At 36.9% G+C, this 14,583-nt stretch overlaps 3 protein-coding genes across 3 annotated transcripts; 1 reads left to right on the top strand and 2 right to left on the bottom strand.

The window, feature by feature from the left end:
• Window positions 1-2,438: 2,438 nt before the first annotated feature.
• On the top strand, window positions 2,439-3,623 carry LOC134278468 (neuronal acetylcholine receptor subunit alpha-7-like). The gene has a single exon (XM_062760786.1). The coding sequence runs from the start codon at window positions 2,439-2,441 to the stop codon at window positions 3,621-3,623; it is 1,185 nt and encodes a 394-aa protein (XP_062616770.1).
• A 6,347-nt stretch (window positions 3,624-9,970) lies between these two features.
• Window positions 9,971-10,417, bottom strand: LOC134278467 (uncharacterized). Its single transcript, XM_062760785.1, has one exon. It carries the CDS (start codon window positions 10,415-10,417, stop codon window positions 9,971-9,973), a length of 447 nt encoding a protein of 148 aa, XP_062616769.1.
• A 154-nt stretch (window positions 10,418-10,571) lies between these two features.
• LOC134278466 (uncharacterized protein K02A2.6-like) lies at window positions 10,572-13,946 on the bottom strand. Its single transcript, XM_062760784.1, has one exon. The coding sequence runs from the start codon at window positions 13,944-13,946 to the stop codon at window positions 10,572-10,574; it is 3,375 nt and encodes a 1,124-aa protein (XP_062616768.1).
• Between the last annotated feature and the right edge of the window lie 637 nt (window positions 13,947-14,583).

Here is a 14,583-nt window from a genome sequence, read left to right as displayed (position 1 = left end):
CCAAAACGTCAGGGGTGGGATCAATATCTAAAAGCACTTTTGTTAACAGATTTTCATGTTCCGTGTATAAGAAGTGTTAGTTTCCAAGATTTTACATAAACGTTTCCCCTCTATCGACTCAATGGATCTTCATGTCTAAAATTCACTTCATGAATTTAATGTTTGCGCTAATTGATTCGCTATATATCTAATGTTTAATTCATTTCTATTAATTACACCCGTTCAGTCATTCAGTATAGTAATATCACATGATGGCAAGGTAACCGCCTTCTGGGGAGTGCATATGGGAACAATAAAACGTTTAATTGATATCACATTTAGATAGCTAGGACAAACATGTAGTGGGTCAAAGTTACAAAGTACTTCTACTATAGACAATTAATCTTGTTTCCTGAATGCGGTTTCTATCTTAAATAAAATTTGTTGAAAAATCAAGTTGAATATTAGCAAGCCTTTTCAATTTTCATCAATAAAAGACAAAATTTACGAGCTATGACAATTTACTGAAACATTATTTTCTTCTTTCTAGCACTAAACTTTGGGATATATGAAATGTGTGGGTTTAGCAAACGGTATGCGAGCTCAAAAGTCAATTAAACATTACAAAACATATATCCAAAGCGAAAGCGATTTTTTATTAAAGTAGCATATACATTTTCTGAACGATTTATGAATAAAAGTAACCTTACTTTATTTGGCTTATTGGCTGTATAAAGAATTGAAGAACTGGTTCTTTCCCGTAACAATATCATTTTACTCTGGTTTAGCATGTTTAGGTACACAGAATTATGTGCTACTTTTAAATACATTTCTCGAAGCCAAATAAATTTTCCGATTTACCTTTGTGAATTTTTGAATTTGGAATATAAAAAAAAAAGGCACTGTCTGTTTGACAGTTTTAATTTTTTGTTTGTTTCTTTTATTCAAGGTCACTTTCGGGAAACGTTTACTCAAGTATAAAACGCCACTACTTCCAGGTGTTCATCACAGATTAAGATCAGACGACAGGTTCCGCAAATATATGTTTAGTATTTCTTGGTATCATATAAAAGAAAATATGCATATTTGTCATTCTCTTGTGATTTCTAAATGGTTTTCAAAACATTTCTAAATATAAGTACACCAAAAATTATGATTTAGGCAATTCAGAAGATTACCCATAGGGGTTTTATAAGAAATATGACCCTGTGATATCTTGTCCAAATGCCTGGTAAGGTACCCTAATTTTCTGTGAGGAAACTTGTTTAAGTACCTATACTTCAATGACAATATCTTATGAAAAATTATATATTTTTGAGGAACATGTCGTCTGACCTTAAATATAACAATGTTTTGGGCCATGTGCAGTGAAGAATCTCTTTGTGCCAGCACCAAGGGTACTGCAACAAAATTTGCAATATGGTGACCTGAAGTGTGACTTTGGTATGCTTGCTTCATCAGCTTGTTTGTCAATAGCTTGAATTGTTTTAGAAAGTGTTCGTATGTTGAACTATTGCGTATGGAATTTATTGGCATACATTAACTCCATACACAGGTGATAAGAATATAATGCCTCATATACAAGGAAAGTTGAGACAGGAAAGTAGAAGTAAAATGGCTTTTTTTATTAAGTTAACGTTTTACTGTTAGATTACCATTAATGTCCTTTCTAGTATGATATCAAATTTTAAAACAGATGTCTCAGACTCTGTGGAATCTTTTATTTCAAATTCCAAGCAAAGTCAGATCGGTCGACATATAAATGAAAGAAAATTTTGTTAATTGATAATCATTTATTTTAAATTGACCTGAAGGTCATTTAAATATTCAAAAGTCAATATGTTGTATTGATTCAATTATTTTTTTATTTACTAGTCATTATGACACCAAGGAATGGGGTGGGACTAAAACTAGAATGCAAATTTGAACATGGATTAAAACTTAACTGATTCGTAAGGAACTTCAAAACTCTGGCAAAGAAATATTAAAACATTCTGATGGTTTGTGGATTTAAGTTTAATTACAAAACTGTAAATCATACTCCCTGAAGGGAATTTTGGGGCTACAATGTGGTTCAGTTATTTTAATAGAATATTTGAAAAATCTAAAACAATCGGGTGAACGATATGTCCAAAGGTCCTCTTGTGTACAAAGTTCCGAATACAGAGCACTTGTTGGGCTACTGATTCCTTAATTACACTGTCATTTCCGTGCATTTAACTATTTGCAGACAAATCAAAACCCTTTTAAACTCCAAGTGATCTAGTCGTAAGTGTAATCAATGATAATTATTTCTACAATGTGTCCATTACACATTTTGTTTGAGGTCTTTAACGTGGTTATCAATCTATAATGCTGGTTGAAAAACATTCTGCAGTATACATCAATTCTTGATTTTACCCAATATATCGATCAATGAAAGGTGGATACAAGTTTTTGTCCTATTACATACAGTCAACATGCGACACCGAGTAGACCTCTTCCTTTGGTCGTTCTTAACTTTCTTGCTTAAAGAATGTTTGGGAAAAGAAAACGTGACTGCAGAAAATATAACATCACTGAGGAAGTCTTTACTGCGGAACTACGACCCTTATATCCGACCCCGGAAAAACCAAGCTGACCCAGTGATCATTAAAGCTTCTTTTTACGTCCATCGCTTCAACGATCTAAATGAAAAGGAGGAAACTGTTACCTTGCTTGGCAGCCTAAGGATTCTTTGGAATGATGAATTCCTAGTCTGGAACAAAGAACAGTATTCCAATATAAGTAGCATAGAGTTCAAGACAAATGACATATGGTGGCCCACGATTGCTTTAGGGAATCCTGTTGGAGATTTTGAAACTTTTCAGAATCCTTACAAGATTTTTCGCGTCTCATCTTCTGGTGATATTGAATGGTATCCTGCCGGGTTATATTCAGTTGTCTGTGAGCTGAATTTAAAGAAGTACCCTTTTGATACACAAACATGTGATTTTATTTTCTCTATTCTTGGATACCCTTACGATGATGTTATAATCAATGCGGAACCTAGTGTTCTGGAGGTACGGGGAACAACCGAGTGGAAAGTTGAGGCAGGCAGAGTTTACGGTATGCCTTACGGAAAGACTGGACTTACTGCTAGCTTCACATTACAAAGAAAACCGTATTTCGTGGTACTGACGGTGTTGCTGCCCCTTTGTTTGCTCTCTGTAATGAATTTGTTTGTCTTTCTCATTCCTGTGGAATCTGGTGAGAAAATATCTTTTGCAATCACAACATTTCTGGCCTACTCGATTTATCTGTCGGCCATTGGATCCTCTCTCCCTGCCAAAGACAATGTATACATGGTGGTATACATAGAAATACTGATGGTTCTGAGTGTTATTATGATGGTTTTAGTCATTGTTCAAACCAGACTCTTCTTTTATTATGGCGAACATCAAATTCCATGTTTTGTTGGAAACGCAGTGTCTGACAAAAATATCGAAGGATCACATTTGGGTGACTCTAAAAACACGCTCTCTGTAGAAACTTCAAAACCATTGAAAACAAGAACATGGGCAAATAGTATGGTGATTATTGATAAGGTTCTTTTTATCTTTTTTTCGTGTATTTTAGGATCAGTCAGTATCTATTACTTTGATTTGATGATGGCCAAATCTTAAAAGTTAATAGACTGATTTGGTAAGACTTCTTGTCCTTTGAAAGCTCAAACTCTGTATTTGCATTTTCTTTGAAATTTAAAAAACACAAGATAAGTTTGGCAGTTTCTGAAAAATACTTAATATGCATCGACACAGTGTTCAATAGACAGCTCATCTCGACCCATGGACTGAATCATTCTTGGAGACATCAGAATGAACAGATTGACTAATTTATCATTTATGGACAGATGATACAAAACCTTTACTTAATTTACACAAAAGTGGAATTTGAAATGAAAAATATTTGTATAGATTACTATGTATGGCTGCAGAAAGGTAGAATAGTGAGCATCATAGAAGGTTTACAATGTCATAATATTTTGGAAATTTATCAGTTGTATCATTTGAAACAAAAGTAAGCCCAGAAATATGTACCAATCCAGGCATCCAATTTTTGTTTGTTTAATCTGTCCTTGTACACAGAAACAGCACTCTAAAAACTCACTTCTCAGTACGTACTGGTTCCTGCTGACAAAGCAGGTAACATTTTATTCTTTTGTAAGGCTCATTATATAAATTGTATTTAAGAAGAACATGGATTTAATTCTACACGTGGTAATCCAACTTATACTCATAGTTTCTTTTCTAAGGAAGGAATTCTTCAAAATCATATTTCAGTTTTGAATATTTTTGATATCCCGAAGAACCAAAAAGGAATTTGAACTATACCATATATGTATTGGATTCCGATACTTCATAATAATCCGTACAAACAAAGATACATTGCGGGTTCAAGTAGATGTTCAACCAAACCTCTTTCTTTACTTCTCAATAAGATATTGACAGTAGTGAAGGAAAAACTTCAAGAGTACTGTGCAAAAATATATTCAAGAAGTGGTGTGAATCAGATGTGGATACTCAAAAATTCCAAAGAACTTTTGGACAATTTGAATTCACAAGATTTTACCAAAAATCAACAGCTTCAAAACTTGACGACTTTAAAACTTTATACACAACCATTCTCCACTATAAATTGAAGTTCAGGGTTTTTGATATCATTGTCAGCTGCTTTTTCAATAAAAACGGAACTCGTAAATTTACTTACTTGGTCATTGGTCATTTGCAAAACTTTTTTGGTAAAACACATTCTAGTTGCACACACAAATATACTCATAAAAAGATGCTTGAGTTTCTGATTGACAATATCTATGTGGTTTTTGGAGACCAGGTCTTCCAACAATTTATTGGAATTCCCATGGGTACCAAATGCGCTCCGTTATTGGCAGACTTTTCTTATTCATATGAAGCAGAATTTTTGCAAAATCTTATGCGTAAAGAGAAGATAAAAACTTGCTGTGGCCTTCAACTCGACATTTAGATATATCGACGACGTATTGTCATGAACAATGGTAATTTCCATTCCTATGTCGATACGATATATCCTGGTGAGCTTCATATAAAAGATACCACAGAGTCTGACACATCTGTTTCATACTTGGATATTTTACTTGAAAAAGACATAAATGGTAATCTAACAACCAAGCTCTATGATAAACGTGATGACTTTAACTTTTCTATCATCAACTTCCCTTACTTATGCAGCAAATACCTTCATCACCTGCATACGGAGTTTATATATCTCAGTTGATTCGATACGCAAGAGCAAGAGCATGCTCTACGTATGAACAATTTCTAAAACGAGGTAAATTATTGAAAAACAAGTCGATGAAACAAGAATTTCAGCAGTCTCGTTTAAAGTCATCATTTCGTAAGTTCTTTGGTTGATACAATGATCAGCAAATACAATTTATCATCGAGTCAAATGCTGACTGACGTTTTTCATACTAATTGTTTGTCCATTAATTATACACTGAATTGACGACGGATTTTTCGTTATTTCCCGATCATGACAAGGAGCACACGGCGGATGTGACTGCTCAGCAGGGGATGCTCACTTCCCCATGGCATCTAATCCGAACCTCTGTTTTGGAGTTCCGTGTTTGCTCTGGACAATTTGAATTCACAAGATTTTACCAAAAATCAACAGCTTCAAAACTTGACGACTTTAAAACTTTATACACAACCATTCTCCACTATAAATTGAAGTTCAGGCTTTTTGATATCATTGTCAGCTGCTTTTTCAATAAAAATGGAACTCGTAAATTTACTTACTTGGTCATTGGTCATTTGCAAAACTTTTTTGGTAAAACACATTCTAGTTGCACACACAAATATACTCATAAAAAGATGCTTGAGTTTCTGATTGACAATATCTATGTGGTTTTTGGAGACCAGGTCTTCCAACAATCTATTGGAATTCCCATGGGTACCAAATGCGCTCCGTTATTGGCAGACTTTTCTTATTCATATGAAGCAGAATTTTTGCAAAATCTCATGCGTAAAGAGAAGATAAAAACTTGCTGTGGCCTTCAACTCGACATTTAGATATATCGACGACGTATTGTCATGAACAATGGTAATTTCCATTCCTATGTCGATACGATATATCCTGGTGAGCTTCATATAAAAGATACCACAGAGTCTGACACATCTGTTTCATACTTGGATATTTTACTTGAAAAAGACATAAATGGTAATCTAACAACCAAGCTCTATGATAAACGTGATGACTTTAACTTTTCTATCATCAACTTCCCTTACTTATGCAGCAAATACCTTCATCACCTGCATACGGAGTTTATATATCTCAGTTGATTCGATACGCAAGAGCAAGAGCATGCTCTACGTATGAACAATTTCTAAAACGAGGTAAATTATTGAAAAACAAGTCGATGAAACAAGAATTTCAGCAGTCTCGTTTAAATTTCGTAAGTTCTTTGGTTGATACAATGATCAGCAAATACAATTTATCATCGAGTCAAATGCTTCTTTTTCATACTAATTGTTTGTCCATTAATTATACACTGAATTGACGACGGATTTTTCGTTATTTCCCGATCATGACAAATACAATTTATCATCTAATCCGAACCTCTGTTTTGGAGTTCACAATTTGAATTCACAAGATTTTACCAAAAATCAACAGCTTCAAAACTGACGTTTTTCACAACCATTCTCCACTATAAATTGAAGTTCAGGCTTTTTGATATCATTGTCATGCTTTTTCAATAAAAATGGAACTAAATTTACTTACATTGGTCATTTGCAAAACTTTTTTGGTAAAACACATTCTAGTTGCACACACAAATATACGCATAAAAAGATGCTTGAGTTTCTGACGAACAATCTATTGGATTTTACCAAATCGTTATTTTTTCTTATTCATATGAAGCAGAATTTTTGCAAAATCTTATGCGTAAAGAGAAGATAAAAACTTGCTGTGGCCTTCAACTGACATTTAGATATATCGACGCATTGTCATGAACAATGGTAATTTCCATTCCTATGTCGATGGTGAGCTTCATATAAAAGATACCACAGAGTCTGACACATCTGTTTCATACTTGGATATTTTACTTGAAAAAGACATAAATGGTAATCTAATAACCAAGCTCTATGATAAACGTGATGACTTTTTAATTATGCAGCAAATACCTTCATCACCTGCATACGGCATCTACGCATGCTCTACGTATGAAATTTCTAAAACCTCTGTTTTGGAGTTCATTTCGTGTTTGCTCAGCAAATGAGTCTCCTGATTTTGACTTGTTTTTTTCGTTATTTCCCGGACAGCAGGGGATGCTTTGATACAATGATCTATTGAATACTGTTCAATTTGAATTCACAAGATAAAAATCAACAGCTTCAAAACTTCTATACACAACCATTCTCCACTATAAATTGAAGTTCTTTTTGATATCATTGTCAGCTGCTTTTTCAATAAAAATGGAACTCGTAAATTTACTTACTTGGTCATTGGTCATTTGCAAGACTTTTTTGGTAAAACACATTCTAGTTGCACACACAAATATACTCATAAAAAGATGCTTGAGTCATTGACAATATCTATGTTATCTCCATATCCTTCATTATTTAAAACCAAAAGTGCCACTATAATCACTTTATTGTTTGGATTGTTATCTTATTTTGATTGCAGTATAGTACCAATAGCGCCTTCAGGCATTGTTTACATCTATAGTTCATATGGTATGCAAAAGCATGTTTCACTCATGAAACATTTTGATTTAATTATTTAATTAAACATATTAATTTAGTTATATAAAATTAAGGGTTTTTATTTCTTTGATTCTTTGATCAATACAAAGACCTTGTTTGCAAATACAACCTTAATAAAGTAGGTCGACCCATCTTTATAAGTCATTTATTTTCAGAACGAAGTGTCAGCGGAATACTGCGTGTATTGCATTTACGCTGATATTACTAGGAATCGTAGACATGTTGTCTCGAGTGAAAACTTCATTTTAAAATGTTCACCACTCTTTAGTACTTTTTTTCATCAAGATACATATCAAATTTCAAAAATATACGTGCATAAATACAACAATTATGAGATTTTATGTTGTGTTGTATCGCCCTACGGCACACGGATGTATCGCCCTACGGCACACGGATGATAACGTCAAAGTACCGAAAGCAGCGTTATTTATAAATAGCCTGCCTCGGTTTAGAAATTAATATCCCAAGATGTAATCACCGTGAATATGCAAGTTATAGCAGAATATTACAAGAAAGTAAAGTTGCTGATCGAAAAGCTGAAATCATCTCGTTTATTATACAATGAAATATATGGAGATAACGAACAGTATTCAATCTCGAAAGTCCACTAAACAATACAAAATAGGAACAGAGCAAACACGGACCTCCAAACATCGGAGGAGGAGTGAGCATCCCCAGCCGACCGGTCACACCCGCCGTGTGCTCTTTGTCAAGTCCTAATCCACCAAACGGCATATTTATGTAGCGATTGTAAATTTTTATCAAACAATTTGTTACAACTCTTATTAAATGAATGTGCCATGTCCGAAATGAATGATATGAAGATGACGAACATTATTCAATACGAAAGTCCATAAAATATTGTTTATATCTACTACAACTTCTTAAAAATCACAACTGGCGTAAAAAAAAAATAGAGCTTATTTACAAATTATTGGAAAGAAACGTGACCTCATTGTTGGTCGTTGAAGGTCATTTTTAAGCAAAGCACATGGATTTTGTTTCATTGGTCGAGTTGGGTTGTATTTAATCATGATGCTCTAGGGAGTCCAAATTACTGTTTTAGTCCCTGAGAACTTGTTCTCAGCAGAATTCCCGTCTTTCATTCTCCTTTGAATAAACACATAAAAGGCATCAATATTTGACCATATACAAATTTAAGACACCTATAAGGATGTCCTCTCTTGGTACTTGGGTAATTCTTTAGATTTGCCGTGTCCTTCGGATGAGACCGTATAAACCTGTCGTGTCGCAGTAGGTGCTGGCACGAAAAAGACCCCTCACTGCTCAATGGCCCTAAGTGCCAAGTAAAGGACAAAATTTGCAGCTCTCCACCGGCAATTGGTGGCGTCTCCATATGAGTGAAAAATTCTCGAGAGGGACGTTAAACAACATACTATCAATCAATCTTTAGATTTGTTTTAGTCCTAAGATGGCTCATACCTGCTGAACCAATAGAAATGCAGTGATTCGGCTGAAACACTTTATTACTTATAACCAAAACAAAGAGACATCACCATATCCGATTAGTCTCTCCTCGTAATTTGGATATTGCTTGAAAGTACCTTTTGGAATAATCGTTGTTTGTTATTTTAAAATTTCATTGTATGATTGTTTGTTGATTGGCATCTCAAAAAAACATTTCAGTTAATGAGATGTCACCATTAGCCGGTAGGGCTTCCCACTTAGACCTTAACTCGACACTTCAGACCATGCCCAATAAGGGTTCCTCATTTGCCAACGTCTACCATGAAACAAAAAAAAAACCATCAAAAAACATCAAAAGTGTTGTGTATTCACTCGAATAAATGAGATTTATAACTCAGCCATGCGGTTACAAACTATTTATTACGGAAGTAACATGAATAACATCTAAAACCGAAAACGTACAAATCTACAGAATTCCGGAATACTACATTCCTCCCCCTTTAAATGTAATGGACACATATTTCATGTTTCATTTAATAATAAAAATCAAATTATGACTAGTAGAAGGAATATCAATATTACTTGGACATCTGTATACAAAATACATTTATGACTAGACTTTGACTAGATTTACATTCATGACTAGACTTCACTAGACTTCAAATTTACATTTTAAGATGAGACAGACAAAAAAAAAGGTTACATTTTTGCACTACTTGGTTACATGTAACATAAGCAATCATAAAGCAATACCATTCTAAAAATCAAACATTGCATGCATTTATATATCATTCAGTCCATTATTACTGCTGGTAGCGTTTTGGCACAACATTACGAGTGGAACGGGTTGGATAGCGTTTTTCAGATACGAAAGTTGCTGCCGGTGAACATGTCGGTATAGGCATCAGTTCGGGTGCTTGTTTCTTGGTCGGTGTCGCGATTAACTTGTCCCGGTCACAGTCATCTGATGTTTCGGCCGACAATGTACCATCATTCGATCGAATTAACTGTTGATCTAGATTCAGGGTTGGAGGTATTTGCGCAGAGTTGGTGAAATCTGCAGATCTTATCTGGTCTGTATGCCGACGCCATGTTGTCCCTGGTGCAATTTCCACTTTGTACGAAAGAGGTCCTGTTTTCGAGTCAATTGTCCCTGCGATCCATTTCTCACTATGGCTGCGATAGTCGCGAACAGCAACTTTGTCACCGGTGTTGAACTGTCGAACGGGTTCGGGTATGCGGTACTGCATGCTTTCTTGTTTAGCTTCCACTGTGTTACGAACATTCGGCTTCAGTCGTGTGAGTCTGGTACAAAGTTCACGTCCTAAGAAAAGTTTAGCTGGTGTTTCCGCTGTTGTCGAATGCGGCGAACTTCTATACGTAAGTAGGAAGTTGGCAAGACGCTTAGAAGTAGAAGTTTCTTCCTCTTTTGATGCGCGCATTGACTGTTTCAGTGTCTGGACTAGTCTCTCCGCTAGCCCATTTGTTCTCGGACGTAATGTGACGAATTCCGTTGTACTTCATGAAGTCTCTAAAGGTTTCGGAGACGAACTGTGGTCCGTTATCCGAGACTAGTTGATCTGGTAGGCCATTCCTTGAAAATATCCTACGCAGTACATCCACTGTGCGGTCTCCCGTTGTTGTTGACATCTGGACAACTTCGGGCCATTTTGAGAATGCATCAACTACGACTAAGAACATGCTTCCTTGGAACGGGCCAGCAAAGTCTACATGTATCCTTTGCCATGCACGTTGGGGCCATTCCCACGGATGAACAGGTGCTTCTGGTGGCATAGGTCGGTTCTCCTGACAACCTTTGCAACTTTTCACAAGTGTCTCTAAGTCTTTGTCAATACCTGGCCACCATACTAAACTTCGTGCTACGGTTTTCATCTTGACGATCCCTGGGTGTCCTTCATGAAGCTCCTCTAAGACACGTGAACGAAGGTCCTGGGGAATGATAACACGGATTCCCCATAGTAAGCATCCCTGATAAATAGAGATTTCATTTCTGCGAGAGAAGTATGCCTTCAGATCTTCACTTAAGTTATTTGAAGATACTGGCCATCCTGAAGCTGTCATGTCATAAACCACTTTCAGAGCGGTGTCTTTTACTGTTCCTCTCTGCACTTCCTTACTATTAACAGGTAGGCTTTCAAGTTGCTGAATCATATACAGTTCAGTCACGTCATAAGCGTCTTCATTGGATCCTTCGCTTTCTGGCGGCACAGGAAGTCTTGATAAGGCATCAGCGTTGCTATGTTTCTTTGTGTTTTTGTATCGGATATCGTATTGAAATCCTGCTAGAAAAAGCGCATATCTCTGTAGTCTAGCTGCTGTAGTGACAGGTAGTCCTTTCTCGGGATGAAAAATAGATACCAGTGGTTGATGATCAGTCACTAAGGTGAACTTTCTCCCATACAGGTATGCATGAAATTTCTTCACTCCCCAAACTAATCCTAGCGCTTCCTTATCAATTTGTGCGTACTTCCTCTCTGTTTGACTAAGTGATCTAGATGCGAAAGCGATCGGCTTTTCAGAACCATCCGGCATCACATGAGAGAGCACGGCTCCCAGTCCGTAGGGAGAAGCATCTGTTGCCAGAGTTACAGGCTTCTGTGGATCGTAGTGCACAAGTACTTGGTCTGACGTCACGAGTTCCTTGATTTTCTCAAATGCTGCTCTGCATGTCTTTGACCATACAAATTTGCAATTGTCCTTCAGAAGGTCATATAAGGGTGCTGAGTGAGTAGATAAGTTCTCCATGAATCGTCCATAGTAGTTTACGAGTCCTAAGAAAGCTCTGAGTTCCGACACGTTCTTTGGTTCTGGAGCATTTAGCACCGCTTCAATTTTCTTTGATGTTTTGTGGAGTCCTTCTGCATCAATCACATGACCACAAAATTCAATTTTGTCTTTTAGAAATTCACTCTTGTCTACATTTGCTTTTAGCCCGTAACGGTCAAGTCGCTTCAAGACTTGCTCTAAGTTCTTAAGGTGTTCTTCAGGTGTTCTCCCAGTAATGATCATATCATCCATGTTGCAGTGTACTCCCTCGAGTCCTTGAAGAACTGTATCCATGGATCTCTGCCATATTGCGGGCGCGGAGGCTATTCCGAACACGAGCCTGTTGTACTGGAATAAACCACGGTGAGTATTTATCGTGAGATAATGCCTGTCCTCTTCTCTCACTGTCATCTGAAGATACGCATTCTTCAAGTCCAGTTTTGTAAACTGTTGTCCTCCCGCCAAACTTGCAAATATGTCCTCGATCTTGGGTAGAGGGTACTGGTCTACATCCAAGACAGGATTCACAGTGACTTTAAAATCACCACAGATTCTCACAGTTCCATCTTTTTTGGGTATTGAAACAATGGGAGTAGCCCATTCACTGTGTTCTACCTTACTGAGGATTCCAGTCTCGATAAGACGGTCTAGTTCTTTGTCAACCTTGGGACGCAACGAATATGGTACCACTCGAGCTTTACAAAACTTGGGTGTTGCCGACTCGTCTACTTTTATTCTGGCCGATATGTCCCTTAATTTTCCCAGATCAGCAGTGAACACGTTTTTGTATTTCTCAATCACTTCACTTACACCTTGTTTTCTAGTCTCTAGTGTTTTGATATAGGCCCAATTCAGTCTAAGGCTCCCCAACCACTCGCGGCCAAACAAGGGTGGCCCCCCTTTGTCCACCACATACAAGTTCAAATGCCGTTTCTGACCATCCATCTCTACCTTGACTGAACACACGCCCAGTGGGGTGATGTTCTCTCCAGAGTACGTCCTTAGGTTTACGTCTGTGTCGATCAACTTTACATTTGAAAAATTCTGCTTATAAGTTTCACTGTTGATAACTGAAATCGCTGACCCTGTGTCCAGTTCCATGGGAAATTCTTGACCATTCACATGAGGCTTTATCCAGATTGCATCCTTGAGTCCTCCCATAGCATTGACTCTCAGTGAGAACATAGGTTCAAAATCGTCAGCTACCTGCATTTCATGCACATGTTTTCTACTGTTCGTATGCAGTGGTTTCACAGAGGCTGGTTTTGAACGACATGCTCGCTGTATGTGTCCCTTTTTTCCACACTGTCTACAAGTTTCATGGATAAATCTGCAGTCATCTGAGGTATGGTTTCCATTACATCTGTAACACCGCTGGGCTGCCGTAGGTTGCTTTTGTTGAAATCTTTTCTTACTCTTAGGTGCACTTAGCTTGTGAACACTGGGCGTAGTGGAAAGGTGTTTCCTTTGAATTTCCAGGGCGTCATTTGTCGCCGTCTCCATCGCAATGGCGATCTCGAGCGCAGATTGGTAAGTGAGGTTTTTCTCTGAGAGAAGTTTCTTTTGAATGTGTTCGTTTTTCAGCCCACACACAAGTCTGTCCCGTAATGTGTCATTAAGGACGTCTTTAAATTCACAAAACTCACTTAGTTTACGTAGAGCTGCAATGTACTCACGAACGCTCTCCCCCTCCTCCTGGTCTCGCTTGTGAAATCTAAATCTTTCTACTATAACCAACGGCCTTGGAGAATAATGTTCTTTCAGCGCTTTCGTAAGTTGCTTGTATGTCCTGGCCTTAGGTAATTCGGGTGCTGTTAAGTCTCTTAACAATGCGTATGTTTTGGGGCCCACGAGGCTCAGTAGCGCGGGAACTTTTTTGTTGTCGTCCACTGTGTTTGCTGTGAAGAAGTTATCCAGCCTTTCCTCGTACGCTGTCCATGTTTCGATCGCTGGATCGAACACATCGATTCTTCCAATACGTCCAGTGGCCATCCTCGTCGCCAGATATGTTGTGTATTCACTCGAATAAATGAGATTTATAACTCAGCCATGCGGTTACAAACTATTTATTACGGAAGTAACATGAATAACATCTAAAACCGAAAACGTACAAATCTACAGAATTCCGGAATACTACAAAAAGAATCCCCGAGACATTTGTAATGGCTGGTGTTTGGCGGAGGAACAGTCACTGGCTAAGTTGAACATCTGAGATTTGAAGAGGTGAGTCAACATTAAACTAAAAGTTGCCAGATTTTATTTTATATAAAAAAAAACATTAATGATAATGGTATTTGAATACTGAAGGTATTAATGTGTTAACTAGAGTTCATTAGTTTCCATCATTTTGACAACGCTTTTATCATTTTACTGATAAATCGAATCCTTTTAATCCTCAATTTGACAAGTTGCAAATGCAAATATTGATCATTGTTTCTGCAATCACCAACACTTCTATCAGTTTTATCTTTTATTTACAATGACAATGAAATGCTACAAAATGTGTGTCAATGATTTAAGAATGTCTGCATTTAACATAAAAACTAGTTTGTCCGTAATATCATCACAAAAACTGCTTAGAGTAATTTTATTTCTATTGTACAACTACTAGGATGCAGTATAAAAGAAA

Source organism: Saccostrea cucullata, unplaced genomic scaffold (genome assembly GCF_032062105.1).
Source record: "Saccostrea cucullata isolate Sc308-1 unplaced genomic scaffold, CSIRO_AGI_Scuc_v1 ctg459, whole genome shotgun sequence".
NCBI lineage: Eukaryota > Metazoa > Mollusca > Bivalvia > Ostreida > Ostreidae > Saccostrea > Saccostrea cuccullata.
Note: the sequence above shows the minus strand (reverse complement) of the source record. Positions and strands in the feature narration are given on the sequence as shown.